The sequence below is a fragment of the Punica granatum genome, unplaced genomic scaffold (genome assembly GCF_007655135.1).
Source record: "Punica granatum isolate Tunisia-2019 unplaced genomic scaffold, ASM765513v2 Contig00406, whole genome shotgun sequence".
NCBI classification, from domain to species: domain Eukaryota; kingdom Viridiplantae; phylum Streptophyta; class Magnoliopsida; order Myrtales; family Lythraceae; genus Punica; species Punica granatum.
This window is the reverse complement of record NW_022204322.1, coordinates 51,726-68,116: the sequence shown is the minus strand read 5'-3', so window position 1 is coordinate 68,116 and position 16,391 is coordinate 51,726. Positions and strand designations below refer to the sequence as shown.

At 45.5% G+C, this 16,391-nt stretch overlaps 1 protein-coding gene across 1 annotated transcript; it reads left to right on the top strand.

Annotated features, from left to right (window-relative positions):
- The first annotated feature begins 15,552 nt into the window (after nucleotides 1-15,552).
- Nucleotides 15,553-16,143, top strand: LOC116190254 (uncharacterized protein Mb2253c-like). Its single transcript, XM_031519920.1, has one exon. The coding sequence runs from the start codon at nucleotides 15,553-15,555 to the stop codon at nucleotides 16,141-16,143; it is 591 nt and encodes a 196-aa protein (XP_031375780.1).
- Nucleotides 16,144-16,391: the final 248 nt, after the last annotated feature.

Genomic DNA, 16,391 nt, shown 5'->3' with positions numbered 1-16,391 from the left:
CGAAGGTGCATGTTTAGAATGAGGCGACTAATATAAATGACTTAATTTAAGTGAAAATATACGTGCAGTTATATTTTAGAGTAATGGAATTTAGTGAGATAAGGATAGATATCTATGCATACCTTTTAAAGTTTGAAAGACATTTTGAGAAAGTAAATGTGAAGGAATATGAAATAGATATGTGTATGTATGAATTTTTAAATTATATATATTGCTGCCCTAATTTTAATGGATAAGATATCATAAATGAATTTTAAAATAGGAGCTACAATTCATCACTTTTTATCAAAAGATTAACTTGCATGTCTTTAAAAAAAATATTTTCATGAATTATTAAGGGAAAAAACATTATATTTGTAATTTTTTTATCAATTTTAAATGAGTATTTCTTTTATGTTTAATCAGTTAGTACACATATTTATCATGATAAGTTATGTACATTAGATTTATCCTTGTGTTAAGGGCATTGGCCAAAATCAAATTCTTGGTTTGACATATTTGCTTTCCTATCTCAACATGATTTCCTATATTTGGATTCCTCTCTGACATTTTAATTGACATAACTCTCTCATAGTAACTAACTATTATCGGTTATTTAGTTTTGTTTTTGTTCATTTCATCCTTTCTTATGTGTGCGTCATTGTTAATTGAGAAAAGAATAAGAATATTACCTATTAAAGATTGTCGTGATGTTACTTCATGTATCTATATATTCTATCGAACATGTAATATGGCAAAATATAAGATTCTATGTATAATGCCACGTAATTTTTAAGCACATAGCTCCAAATGCACCGATTCTTTCAATTGGTGAAATTGATATTTTCTTACTCATGCAATTAATTATTAATTTTATCATTTAATCTAACATTTTAAAATCTATCAAATTAAAATCAAATCTACATAGAAATTAACTAATCCAAAAAAAATTTAAAACTCAACATTCAAACTAACCTTACTTTTCAACATATTTTAAGTTTTGTAATATATAATACCGAAATTATTCTCCATTAATCATTACATATTCTAAAATCTCAAATCCTCTATTCACGTGATATTACATTAAACAATTTAATAATTACAAATACATTACAATGAGTTTCCCTACTTTTTCGCTTCTAATATTTTGTTGATCTACAACGCAATTGCCTAGTAGAGTAAAACTTCTTTCATATTTCATGTTTCTCTCTCCTCTGCAAGCATTATGTTGAACAAAGCTCTTTGAAATTTTATTTTGGTAGAGCTAACTCAATATTATGAATCTAATATTCTTTTAATATGGCTTAAATTGAGTTATGCAAATAGAAAAATCTGGACGGTTTTAAGAGTATTTCAATAACATAAACTAATTGATATTTTCAAATTTTAGGTAACAAGTTGCATAACATATAATATGTATGAAATAACTATTTCATAATAATTAATCCCGCGCAATGCGGATCTAATTGGCTAGTTCTCTCTAAGTCTTAAACACGCATTCATGATAGTCTAATCACGTGCAGGTAGTGTAATAAAGACAAATTTAAGTAATAAAAATTTGGATAAATTTTTTTTGGGGGGGGCGCGCGGGGCATCGAGGGGTTATCTCCCGTTGGATTAGGTTTCATAGTTCTCTGTCACTTAACCCTCTCGAAAGTCTCATGATAACGGTATACATCATAATATCTGGAGAAATATTTTTCTTCCAAAAATTTTCGGAGGATATTCCTCCGACTGTCCCTTTGCTTGAAAAAGCCATCCATTCTACATGTATTTACATGACTGCCCTCATGGGGCAATCGGCAGTGCGGATTCCGAGAAATAGTAATCCTCGTCCGTCTATTTGCCTCGCCAGGGGTTTTGATCTCCTGGGGTTCGGTCTACTGACTTCCATTTCTCATTACCCAAATACACTCCAGGCTCCACCTGACTCATAACATATCCAGGTCGATGGAATTGAAGGTCGGATCCACCCAACTCGACTCTAGATTGAGGTCGTCGGAGACGTCACCTCCTCGCTACCCCTTCTGTGACAGAATGACTATATTCCGTAGTTGAGCCATCTTGATTAATTCCACTGAGAATATATATATACATTTTTCTTTTTATAATTTTCTAATTGAGGTTTTGTAGTAAAAATAAAAGGGTTAATGACCTTAAAAACATGAACTTTGACCCATTTTTTAATTTTGGCATAAAAATGATGACGGAGATCGAAGCCTTAGCTATCGAAATTAGGAGAATCCCCAAGGATGGTGGCCGAGATCCAGGCCCCACCGTTCGAAATAGGGAGAACCCCCAATTTGAGGATTCTCCCGATTCCGTTCATCCATCACTCCTCTAGTTAGGTATGTCGGTGCCCTCTAGGGTCACTGACGAGTGACGACTCCAATCGGGGGGTGGTGGCTCAACCTTTTTTCCGATCAATGCCTTTTTAACTTTTTTTCCCCTTTAATTTTTTTTAAAATTTTTTTGCTGAAGTGACATGACATCATTTGCCTTGCGGACACTGTTTTTCGCCAAGTCAGCAAAATGAATCGAAAATGGCACAAATGCTAAAGTGATAAGAAAATCAAAGTTCTTATATATTTTTGTCAAAAAATAAAGTTTGTGTTAAAATTGAAAAAATTATCAAAGTTCATACTTTTTAAATCATTAACTTAAAGTAAAATAACTGTATAAATAAATAAAGCAATGGGAGGTTGATTGGGAAGTTACACTTGCTCGAAAATACATAGTTTAATATATATATATAATTCAGTTGATGCATACGCAGTCTTTGTGACAGAGGCTTTGGCTTCTCTGGGCACCACATGATTGAGAGTGATAATCCTTTTTATTACGAGTTGTTAATCTTGTATCAAAAAATTCGTGGCATCACGAACTCTCACGTGGAGTGCATGCTTTTATTCCAAATTAATTAATTCCGCGCATTGAACTTTAAAAGCTAATAAATCCGGTATAAAAATGTTAATACAAAAATCCGATTTCTATGTTATATACATGGAATACACAATTTTAAGAATATTTAGAGCACCCTCTCCTATTAGGAGCATCCTCTCATGCTCTCCCATCCCTCTAATTTGACCCAGAAAATTTAGCTGTCTCTCCTCCTTGTCAACACCTCATTTCGGTCCACCGGCTCCAGAGGGACAAAATCGTCACTTTGTCACCCCGTATGAGGGAAGTATTTCCAGCAAATTGTTCGAGCATTCATGGCCTTTGAAAAAATGGCATTTTTCTAATTTAACATCATTTTATATTTTTAGAAAAATACTTTACGGTTGTCTTTGAATTTCACATGCGTCATCGTCAATTTTCAAAATCCGAGAAAAAAAACTCGATGCCGGAAAATATTTTATTGCATAACACTAATCCATAAATTATTCTGAACACAATACCTGTCCCGAATCATCTCTTCGACATCCAAATTGCAAAGACGATAATAGTAATCTCTACGAGCGTTAAATTTGAATTTTTTGATTTAAAAAAAAAAAGAAGTTAGGTCGGCTAGAGCCGGTCTGACCGACGGGACAGATGGGTCAGGATTGGTCAGAGCTAGTCTGACAGACCGTTGCCCAAAAAAAAAAGGGAAAGTCAAACGACCAGTTTGACTTTCCATGTCTTTCCTTCTCACCCACTTCTTTTCCTTTTCTTCTTCTTTCCTCTTTCCTTTTTTCTTTCTTTCCCTCTGGTCTCGGCAATCAAACCGGCCGATTTTCTTTCCTTCTTTCGCAAGTCTCCGGCAAAAATCTCACCCATCTCCGCATATCTTTCCTTCTTCTTCTTTTCTTTCAGTCGGATATAAAAAAAATGAAAAAAAACCGTAGCTCTCTCTCGGCATTCTCGGATCCCACACCTTAGGAAACACTAGCTGCGACTCCCTCACGAAAAAAAAAAAACCCGTTGGCTCCACAACTCGCCCCCAGCTCGTTCTCTCTCTCTCAGACCACCCCACAGCCCTCAGCTCCCCGGGACATTCTCGACCCTGAGCTGCCGTCCTCACGAGCCTCTCCCTCTTCTCCCTCAGCTTACCCTCATTTTCCCGAAGCTCGCGCCCAAGTTCCCTAAAAAAAACCCTCAGCTTAATCTCCCTCGGACTCCCTAAGCTCATCTCACGCTAGAAACCCAAGCGAAACCACTCACCCTCCTCTTTCTCATCCCCTCTTTCTCTGCTCGTCCTCGCTACTTCAACTTATGACGTTCCCTCCGCCTGCCGGCTTGTCGATCCGCGACCTTGAGCCGCCTCCAGTGACCACCAAGACCCCTTAAGACTCGGAAGCCGCCGCAACCAATCACTACCGCCGCCCAGACCACCCCTATCATTTTCTCTATTTTTCGTTTTCTTTTATATTCGGGTCTACCGTAATTTTCGGGTTGAACAGACACACGCCGGCCCAGCAGCCCAGCCCGCGTCCAGTGGCCCAGCCCAGTCCACTAAAGGCCCAGTCCAGCAGCGGCCCATTCGGCCCAGCGACTCGCCCAGTTCAGCCCAATAGCAAGTCCGGCCCAGTTCGGCTCAATCCGGCCCAATCCGGCCTTCCCCCGGCGGCCCAACTAGCCCAGAACCTCGTTTATTTACAGAACCGCCCCCTATTCTTCTCGAAGTACGTAAATTCCCGACTTAGTGGCATGTTTAGGGCTCCATTTTTTAATATTAATGTTTGCTTGGATGGATATGTTGTCAAATGAGTATTCATGGTTTGCGTGGATGACCGGATTTGTCTCGAACTCGATTTTAGGAACTTTTCAAGTTGTATCAGTTTAGTCCCGAGGCTATTTTCCGTCCTTTTCAGATCTGCCCCGAATTTTAAAATTCTTTCCAGTCAAGTCCCAGCCATTTTTACCATTTTCCAACCAGTCCTTGAATTTTCCAGAATTTTTCAATCGTCCCAAATAACTTTTCAAGTTGTCTCAGTTTAGTCCCGGAGCTAGTTTCCGCCCTTTTTCAGATCTACCCTGAATTTTAAAATTCTTTTCAGTCAAGTTCCAGCCATTTTTACCATTTTTCAATCAGTCCTTGAATTTTTTCAGAATTGTTTTATCATCCCGTGGAACTTTTCAAGTTGTTTCAGTTTAGTCTCGGGACCTTTTCCGCCATTTTTAGATCTGCCTCTAATTTTAAAATTCGTTTTAGTCAAGTCCCGGCCATTTTAGCATTTTCCAATCAGTCCCTGAATTTTTCAGAATTTCTAAACCAGTTCCGGGAACTTTTTACGTTGTTTCAGTTCAGTCCCTGGGCCATTTTTCACTTTTCAGATCAGCCCCATACTTTCAAATTCGTTTCAAAAAAAGTCCTGGGACATTTTCAGTAATTTTTACACAGTCCTGAATTTTCCCAGAATTTTCAAATCAGTCCCCTGAAACTTTATCCGAATTTTTAAACCAGTCCCTGTTCTTTTAAAATTGTTTCAATTCAGACCCTGAACATTTTCTAAAGATACCCAACCCTTTCCTACTTGGATTCTTGACCGACAACGTATGTGCCCCATTTAAATATTTTTGTTTTAGTAATTATATGTGTACAACATGATAATATATGCTCTTTGCATGATTTTCCACTTCCATGAGTCCGTGCCGTTTTATCGATTCCGTTAACATTATATTTATGTATGTTTGTATGTGTTTATCGTGATCATGGCGGCACCGATTGTGTACAATATGTATGTTTGTCGTGCTTGATGTGATAATATGCTCTTGATCCGTGTTTAAACGCTTTATTTTTCGTTTAATCGAAACCTCACACGAATCGGTCTAATCATGCAAACTCGGCCCAAAATTAATTTAAAACGTCAAGACGGTCGGGAATTAGGATTCGCATTGGACGGTCCATCAATAATCGACTCGACGGTCCGAAACCCATAAATTAAAGCATTCGGCAAATTTTAATTCGGCAAATTTTAATTGAACTTAACAAATTCCATCAACCGGGTAAATGGGACGTTCATACGACTAATTAATTCACTCGGCCTTAATAATTTTGCACGAATTGATAATTAACCGGTAACACGCATCGATAAATTGCAAGTATGCATTGGTGCCTTTCTCAAATTCGCAATTTTATAAAAACCCGAGACACGCGGTCCGATGTGACATGGACGTCTAGGAAGAACTTGCACTTCCTGACTCGAGGTTTCGCCTGATTTCAGGTAACTCAGGTCGGGGCGTGGAAATTCTTTTTAGATTACTTCCGGATAGATTGACCGGTTCTTTGGTTTTTTCGGGGTTCTTGCACAACCCTGGAAGATCCAAGGAATTGGTCAACGCCGGTCACAGGCCGAGGTGGCCCGCACTGCGTAGTCTCTCTTTTTTCCGAAAAAACAATTTTCACTACAAGGACAAAATGGCCTATTTGTAATTTAGTGATACCTTAGCATGATCTCGGGTAGTTAGATCGGGTATGTTGGTTCAAAATACAAACACTAAATTCATTGCGTACTTGGCTTAAGACAAATGAGCAATAGTAGGGTAAGCATTAGACTCTAGGGTTTTTAGGCAAAATTTATGTTCTGTAATAATCTATAATAACCGTAGTGTCGCGATGCAGAACAATTTAAAAACAACCCACACATTCAAGGCCTAGTTACAGACATCGTGTTTGTCAGGTCCAAATAATAATGTCGAATACTACATATCTTCTCCAAGATCATTTTGTTTGTTTTAATGTAGGATTTGCATGCCAAAACACCCCGGTTAATAATAAGTTAACTCACGTAAATCCGACAATAATAAAACCACATTGTTTGTTTATTTGTGCTTGCTTGTTACATTTTTGCACTTCTTTGTTATGCGAGTCAAGCCCGATCATTTAGGACACGATTCACACGGGGTCCAACGCCCTTAACCGTCAATCACGGGGTCCAATGCCCTCATAAACTGAGTATGCATTTAATTTAATTTTCGATCTTTTCCAAAACCACACGATGAGCACGAGATGAATAATGACCGAACGCGAACTGATCAGGATTCAGTCGTTGTAATTTGTATTTTTATTTGAGAGAACAATATAAGCGTTTATATTGTACATTTTTTCATGTAAGAATCCCGGTTGGAGAGTGGACGGCCTAAGAGTACTTTCGAATTTGCTATGTCAAAATAGGTGAGTCGAGTGCAACCCTAAATCAGGCGGTAAATAAATAAAATGGCAAGCCTAGCAAGTTAGAGTATCGAAAGGGCGTATGGAATATAGGCCCACACGTAATAGAACCTCTGAATTCGGAATTTTCGGTTCCGTACAGACCATTGCCTTAGCATACTAGGTGTATCCCATGCCCCTAGACCCGGGCGACTCACCGGCCCTCGACCTTCGGGTCGTAAATAAGTAGTGGCGACTCCTTCTCACGTGCGTCCGTCGCGCGTCCCTGGGAAGGTGGACACTCCCAAGCCACGTTGCATTAAGTGCGCACATTGCGTGCCCCGACGAAATTAAAATTCGGGTGCGCACAGCTTGGCGACTCCACTGGGGACACTTAGAGGGTTTGGGCTCGATTCCGTTTGCTTGCTTGCTTGTTTATTGATCGCTTTCTGTCATTCTCTACTTTCGTTTAAATTTCGCATTTTACTCCCACATTTACATACTTGCATGCATTACACATCATCTTAGACGACTAAGTACCGCGTCCGAAATCCCACGGGCGACCAATAAGAAACTAAGATTAGAAAGAGGTTCCGAGTAAGGGAACGGATCTAGTCGGCTATGCCACCAAACCGGCCCCCAAAGATCCTCGCCTGGTTTTGGGGAAATGATTACCCCTTTATCGGGAGCCCCCATCTCTAGATAGTTTATTCCCAGTAGCACCCAAGCAATGCATAAACAGGGGCCCTCATGTTGGACCAAACTAACCTCTATGCCGCCAACCGACCCCAAAAGCCGAGTCTTTGAGTTGGTCCCTAGTCTTTTTTTAAGCAGGCCATTTTTTTGTTTTTGAGAGAGAGGATTGTACATTGTAAATATTGATTACAGCTTTTACTTTCCACACCTGCATTACATGATTGCGAAAATTAGGACATTGCTTCGATTCGAGTTTACGCATTGAATGGACAGTCTTTCCCATTTAGGTAAGGATGGCTCGCCCGACTGTCTGCCCCAGGCTCGACCACCTCGACCCACCAGGCCAACAAATCACCTGCATTTGGAGCACTTTCCGCCTAGTCGATCGCACATTCATCTGCCTCATCGTGGGAGACTTACCGTTACTCGCCGAATGTCCAATCGACTGGACCTTCCTTAGGACTGCCATATCATTCTGGGACCCCCAGCACGCCGTGTTCAATTTCCAAGGGACCGAGCTGACTCCTACTGTCGAGGAATACACGGCCCTTATCCAAAGATCGATGCCTACTCAACACATCATCATGCCCAATCAGTGGGCGTCAATACCAGGGCGACTCTCCGACCTCCTGGGTATGAACACCGCTGAAATCAACCAAGAGCTCCAGAATGGGTGGGAACACAGCGTCAGGACCTTATGGCTGGAGAATTGGACTTACATCCGCGCACTTCACGCCACCGACGATACCTACCAACGTGACGCCTATCACGGATTCCTCTCCTCATCTTCGGGACCCTTCTATTCCCTAGCGCTGACTCTCATAGACGGGGCACTCGCCCAAGTCGTCCTCCAAGCAGTAGGAGGCCATAGTTATGTGGAAGCCCTCGTGGCCGAGACCGTAAGGTCCCTCGACTATGTACGAGCGAGTCGGCGCGGTAGGATGAGGGGGTCACTGCACCTCCTACAGATATGGCTCTTCGCGCACATCCGGCCATTCTGCTCGTCTCACCCGTTATCGTACATTGCTGATGATCGTTCTCTCGTCAGTCACTTACTCCGCGTATTTGGACCATCCACGCGTAGCGTCTTCGATTGGAAGAAGTTTATGGAAGAACTCACCCTCGGACAGTTCTTATGGGCCTCTCACTGGAATCCCGGTGGCCCCATGGTTGTCGGATGCCCGGCAATCATTGGGCTTCCTCTCATCAGCTACTTAGGATGCACCCTCGTCTTCCCGAGCTGAGTGATCAGACAGCTCGGTGGTCTACAGGACATCCCCACTAACGCAGATCGCTCAGCATACCAGCTCACATGGGTAGAGGTTTTCTCCTTCAGCTGTAGGGAGATTCATAAGAGTTCGTGAGGTTCGACAGATGTGGGAGACTCGCCTCTTGCAAAACCTCTAATTCCCCGAGTTCCCCACCAATGAAGAGCGAGCTTTCTCCGCCACTTCGTCATACGTGGTCCGGTTCTACCCACAAGGTCTTGAACCTGCTCATCCACCTAGGGCGCCCCCGGCTCCTCGAGCGCCTCCAACAGCCATCCTGCAGACCGAGAGCTCCGTACAAGCGGCCATGCGCACGAAGTTGCAAACCATCAAGGAGGAGCGAGACCGACTTCGCCGCGAGCTAGCCAACACCCGAGCGGAGCTCACAGATCAGAGGGAGTTGCAACGGGAACTAGCCCAGACACGCGCACGTGGGGAGAGCCTGAACAGAGAGATAGCATGCTTGAGCGCCACGCAGGACCAAGCGCGGGCTAAGACACTGAAGGTCTCCCATCCCTAGGCCTAGTTCGCCGGAAGCGTCTTTGCCCCGCTTGAGCCTACGTAACGCTCACTCTGCTAACCAGGCGCGGAAGATTTGTCGATTCAATGCTTAGTTTCCTTTTTGTAATCAAACACGTACTCTTTTGTTGAACTCGGAACTCTGATCGAATCAAGCAATGGCACTAGTAGTTTAAAATTTCATGCATCTCATGCATCTCCTTTCATTTATTACTTCACTCTTTCGTTCTATCGGGAAAACCAAAATCCCACGTGCTTATACATTGATGGAATGCAGGTGTTAACAACTGGCGGCGCCCCACCGATATCCCACACGCTTCCAATTAAGAATGGTAGAAGAAAATCAACTTGTTGTCTTCGAAGGGAATACACCACCGACGCCGGTTTATTCTCCATAGTCCACGATGAACGTGCCACCACCACTTACCCCTGTAGGCGCGCCACTAGCACATCACGGAGCTCCCTCGGCCCATCTCCCACAACCAATTTCAACGAGCATGCCACCACCGCCGGGGTACGGGCCACTACCACCTGGGTATGCGCCGCCACCCGCCACCACCGATGTATGTGTCGTCGTCGGCGACTCAAGCACCACCGCCTGCTCATGATCCTACTCGCATGGTCACGCTCGAGGGCAACGTCACCACTCTTCAAAACTCGGTCGACCTAATGGCCGCTAATATGGCCGAGATGATGGCCTTGCTCAAGGGGCCAAATCGCTGGTCTTCGAGCTCCACCCCGCCTCTCGCACGTGGGCCAACTGTCGACCCCGCTCCTTGGGTCCTGCCGACAATTATCTCAGCGCCCACTCCTCATCTGATGCACGAGCCGGCAATTCACCCGGTCCACTTCTGCCAACCTTAGTCCACCATTCCAGCAACTGTCTCACTTCCGCCCATGACAATTTCTGTGCCGAATCCGGTTATGTTCGCACCACCTCTCGTGTCCGTGCCGGCTCCAACTACAGTCTACACTGTTCCTCCTCCGATGGGCTTCCTGACATCGAGCGCCTGTGCTTCTGCTCACACTACTGAACTTTTCCCTTACCAAGCTCCACAACCTCACATCGGCCTCCCTTACCAAGCTCCACCTCCCATAAATATTACTTTCTCTGAACTGGGCACGCCGATTCACGCGGCCCCAATAGCTCCATCAATAAATTTCCTCCCCGAAAATGGAGACCGAGAAGGAGAGGAGAATGAAGAAGATGGAAGAGACTGTTAGAGCCCTCCAAGCAAGTGATCCCCGACATAGCACGAGCTACCTGGATTTGCTCTCTTCCCGGGGATGCAACTGCCCCCGAAAGTCAAAATGCCCGAGTTCGAGAAATACGATGGAACCAAAGACCCGCGGCACCACCTCCGCCACTATCATATAAAAATGCTCTAGTATTGGGACTATGAACAGGTCATTGTCGCCACTTTCCGAGAAAGTCTATCAGGATCAGCCCTTAATTGGTTCATGTCACTCCGAGCGGAAGACATCTCATCTTGGGTCGAACTGGCCAAGAAGTTCGTTGAACAGTATCAGTACAACATAGAGACGCCTCAATCTTTCCTCGAGCTGAGCACAATGGAAATGGCAGAAGACCAAAAGTTCGAGAAATACGCCATTGATTGGCGCTCGGAAGTAGCGAAGCACTTCCCCCCATTTGCGAGGCGCAACAGATACAGATGTTCCACGGAACACTCAAAGGGGGCCTACTATTCTCATCTCATGGGTCACAAGTCCTCCTTTTCGGAGATGATTATGGCGGGGAAGCAAATAGACTTGGGCATCAAGCTTGGAAGGTTAAATGGCCAGACAAAGAAGGTGGAAGGAGAGTACTTGAGGAAGACCGCGGTTGCGGCAACCCTTACTAACAGCAGAAGGGGAAATGAGGCTTCGGTCAATGCAGTCAATCTAGAGCACCCGGGATCTCAACAGTACTCGGTGAACTTCATATTTGCGCCACCTGCCACTCCTGCATATGTTCCGCCGACCGTACACTATCAGACTCAACACCCCGCACAACCAGTTTACTATTCAGCCCTGCCGGCCCCGCAACAAATTGTCCACCACTACTCCCCTGCTTCGACCCAACAATATAGGCCCCCGGCTTCGAGAGTTTCTCAGCCGACGCAGCAAACCCCAGTCACGCAAGGCCAACAGAGCGGTACGACGCAATCCCGACAGCGCATATAGTTCACGCCTCTGCCTACCCCACTCTCCCACATATATAGACAACTATTAGCCGGCAACATGATCTGACCCACGGTTCCGGGTCCCAGCTTCATTCCGGCAAACCAGGATCAGAGCCTACACTGCGAGTACCACTCAGATGCTCCCGGTCACACCACCGACAACTGTTGGAAATTGCGAGAGGAGGTTCAGAAGTTGATCAATGACAAAAAGATCTCGTTCAATATCATTAGGCCCCCGAATGTGCAAGCTAACCCACTCCCTGATCACGGGTCAAGCTCAGGGCCCACTATCAATATGATCAGTGTCTACACTATGAGAGAGGACGAGAGCCAACATGAGGGCCCTACTCCGTTTGTAATCGAGTATGTCCCCGCGGAAGCCACCGTAGGGGTCACAGGGTCTAGTGCCACGCCAGCCCCGTTCATAATAGAAGTCCCCACTCGAGAGTCGTACTAGGACAGCAAGGTCCCTTGGACCTACAAATGAAGTATTGGGAACCTTGAGCAGCAGTGCTCGGGCCGGGTGTACAAGAACCTGGAGACTACAAGCAAGGGAAAGGCCCCTGCTGCATCCAGAGTTGTTCTGGAAGCCTCACCTATCCCGCAGAAGAAAGTGACCGAAAAAGAAGCCGAAGCTTTCATGAAAGTGATCAAGGCGAGCGAGTACAAGGTAGTAGAACAAATGGGCAAGTCTCCGGCTCATATTTCGCTACTCGCTCTCCTCTTGAGTTCGGAGCCACACCAAGAAGCCCTCCTATGAGTTCTTACTGCAGCATAGGTTCCCAAGAAGACAGGCCCGGATCGGATTGATGAGACTGTCAGCTCGATTTTCTCAAATGCCATCTCGTTTTCAAATGACGAGCTCCCTTCCGAGGGATGGGCACACTCACGGGTGTTGCATATTGTCTGCAAGTGCAACAATTTCGTCATTGGCCGGGTCATAATCGACAAAGGCTCCGCCCTTAATGTTTGCCCAGTGTCCACGCTGAAACAAATAAATGTGGACCTTAACCGCATCCGCCCGAGCAAAATCGCGGTTCGAGCCTTTGACGGTTCACGGAGGGAAGTTAATGGGGAGATCGACCTCTTGATCGATGTCGGCCCGTACTCATTCAGCGTCACATTTCAGGTCCTTGACATCCCGAATGCTTTCAGCCTGCTTCTCGGGAGACCCTGGATCCACTTAGCTGGAGCCGTTTCCTCATCTCTACACAAAAGGATCAAGTTCATCGCGGAGGGACGGCTCATCACGGTTAAGGGTGAGGAAAACTACGTCATCTACAAGGAAACGAATGTCCCTTATATTAGCATCGGGGACGACGAGAACCTCCCATTCTATTCATTCAAGATCATCTCCGTCATTCGGGACTATGGAGAGATCAGTCCATCTCGTGCTGATCGCATGGTCGAGAAGGTCCTCCTGCTTCACAATTACATCCCCGGCATCGGGCTTGGAGCACACGGACAGGGGATCAATCGCCCCATCGAGATTGAAGAGTACAAGAACAGGAGGGGACTCGATTTTCGCTCTTCCTGCTACGAGATTATCGAGGCCCGCAAGGGCAAACACCTCCACCGTCTCGCGGCGCATTATAGGAAGATTAACAGGGGCAGCCCGACTCTCCCACTTTCTCACTTTTTTCTTGCACCGCCGCACATCGTCGGAGGTACTCTTGATGGCCCCTCCTCGGTTAGAGACGCCGAGCCTGTTGATCTGTCAGCCATATGCGCCGTCATCGGGGAGACTCCTTTAGGGGTCCATATCCGCATCGCGCAGGAGAATGAGGAGCTCAACAACTAGACCTCAGTTCCACGCTACTCAACTGTAATCGCCAATGTGTAAGGCTATCTATGTGTTTGATGTTTTCCACATGTCGGCATAGCCATAAGCCGCATGATGGAAGATGGATTTTGTTATGGCTTCACGCTTACATCATTAATGAAATCTTTGCATGCGTTTTGAATTTTCGCATCTACCTTATCCTTTCTCTCACTTATCTTGCGATGTTCTAAATTTCTAAGACAACTCGTTTAAATTTCCAGGCTCCACTCGAATCCAAATTTTCGATACATCGATTCGAACTCATCCGAGGAACACCTCGAAGAGTCCCGACACATATTCTTCGGGGAAGGACTCGACGAAGATGGTCGAGTGCCCGAGATAGAGGAGAGTTTGCGCCGCCTTGAGAACCGTCAATTCACATCAGTTGAGCCGACAGAAGAGCTCAACGTGGGTATCGAAGAAGAGCCTCACATCCTGAAGATCAAGACGGGTCTCGACCCCATACAACGAGGCTGGATGATTGAGTTCCTAACAGAGTACCAAGAGGCCTTTGCTTGGTCCTACGCAGATATGCCAAGCCTTGACCCTTCGATAGTCAAACACTTCATCCCGCTCGATACAAAGAAGTTTTCACCCAAACAAAAGCACTTACGGCGGCAACGTGCCGGCCTTCTCCTTCGCATTAAGGAAGAGGTTGTCAAGCAAATCAACGCGGGCTTCCTGGAAGTTTGCAACTACTCCGAGTGGGTGGCGAACATCGTGCCTGTAGAGAAGAAAGATGGAAGAGTCAGAGTCTGCGTCGACTATCGGGACCTCAACAAGGCCAGCCCCAAGGATAACTTCCCCCTACCCCACATCGACATCTTAGTCGACAACACAACACGCCACACGTTGTTCTCCTTCATGGATGGCTTCTCCGGGCACGACTAGATTCAGATGGCCGACGAGGACAAGATCAAGACGACGTTCATCACAATATGGGGCACTTTCTGTTATCGAGTCATGCCCTTCGGCCTAAAAAACGCCGGGGCAACATACCAAAGGGCCATGGTCACGCTATTCCACGATATGATGTATAAAGAGATCGAGGTCTACGTCAATGACATGATTGCTAAATCAAAAAAAGAGAGGATCACCTCGTTAATCTAAAACGTCTCTTCGACCAACTCAAGAAGTACAAGTTTCGGCTTAACCCGGCAAAGTGCACATTCGATGCTAAGTCAGGGAAACTGTTAGGATTCGTGGTCAGCGAACGAGGCATCAAGGTCGATCTCGACAAGGTGAAGGCAATCAGGGAGTTACCTTCGCCATCGACAGTCCGTGAAGTACGAGGCTTCTTGGGACGGCTGAACTACATTGCGCGTTTCGTTACAAACTTGACAGACAAATGTCAACCACTCTTCCGCTTGCTTTGCAAAAATACAGCCATTAAGTGAGACGAGGAATGTCAGAAGGCAATCGACACTATCAAGGCATACTTGGTTCAACCCCCAGTATTGGTCCCGCCTACTCCAGATCGCCTTCTCGTTCTCTATCTGACAGTGCGCCGGCAATCCCTGAAATGCATGTTAGGGCAGGAAGATGAGTTCACGCACGCAGAACATGCCATTTACCATTTAAGCAAGAAATTAACCGAAGGGGAGTCCAACTACCTGGAGATTAAGAAGATGTGTTGCGCGCTAGTGTAGGTCATGCAGAGGTTCCGGCAGTACACTCTCTACCATACTATTCGCTTATTGTCAAAAGCAGATCCCTGAAGTACTTGCTTGATAGTCCATCTTCCATGAAGAACATTTCAAAGTGGCGAAATCAGCTGACGGAATACGACATTGAATATATGCCTCGCACATCAGTCAAGGGGCAGGCAATTGCGGATCACTTAGCAGAGTTCCCAATCGAAGACGATACGCCGATCAACTCTGACTTTCCGGACGAAGGGATCCTCCAAGTGGACAGTGAGGAGAACAAATTCGCATGGAAGATGTATTTCGACGACGCAGTAAATTCCACTGGGTCCGGCATCGATTCAGTACTGATATCCCCCAACGAATGCTATTAAAGGTCGACTTCCCCTACACTAATAATGTGGCCGAATGCGAGGCATGGATCATCGGCCTACAAGCGGCGATCGACTTCAAGGTGAAGGAACTGGAAGTGTTCGACGATTCTATACTTACAATTTTCCAGATGTTGGGGCAATGGAAGACGAATGACGCAAAGCTAGTGCTATATCATGAGTATCTCGAGGAGTTAGCGGAGAACTTCGAGAAAATCTCATTCACAAACACACCGCGCATCAAGAATCAATTTGAAGATGCACTTGTGACGCTCGCATCCATGGTGAGCATCACAAAAGAAAACCTCATCGAGCCTGTCAAAATCGAGATTGCCAAAGGCCCTGCTCACTGTGATGCAATTGAGGTGAACGATGAACAGCCATGGTACGAAGACATCAAACATTTTCTACGAACTAGCCAATACCCAACATTCGCCAACCGATGCGACAGAAAAATACTTTGGCGACTCGCAGCACATTACTTCTTGAGTGGAGAGGTTCTTTATCGTCGTTCTTTCGATGCCACACTACTCCGGTGTGCCGATGAAATCGAGGCACAACGCCTTATGGGAGAGATACATTAGGGGAGTTGCGGACCCCACATGTGCAAGCTCATGCTCGCCAAGAAACTTATGCGTTTGGGTTACTTTTGCTCCACCATGGAGGCCGACTGGGCTAAACATGTCAGACACTGCCACTTGTGCCAGGTCTACGCCGACCAGATTAAAGCACCCCCAATGAGCTACACCCGATGGCGGCCCCATGGCCCTTTTCAATGTGGGGCATAGATGTGATCGGTCCTATCAATCCCAAAGCATCCAACGGACGCCTT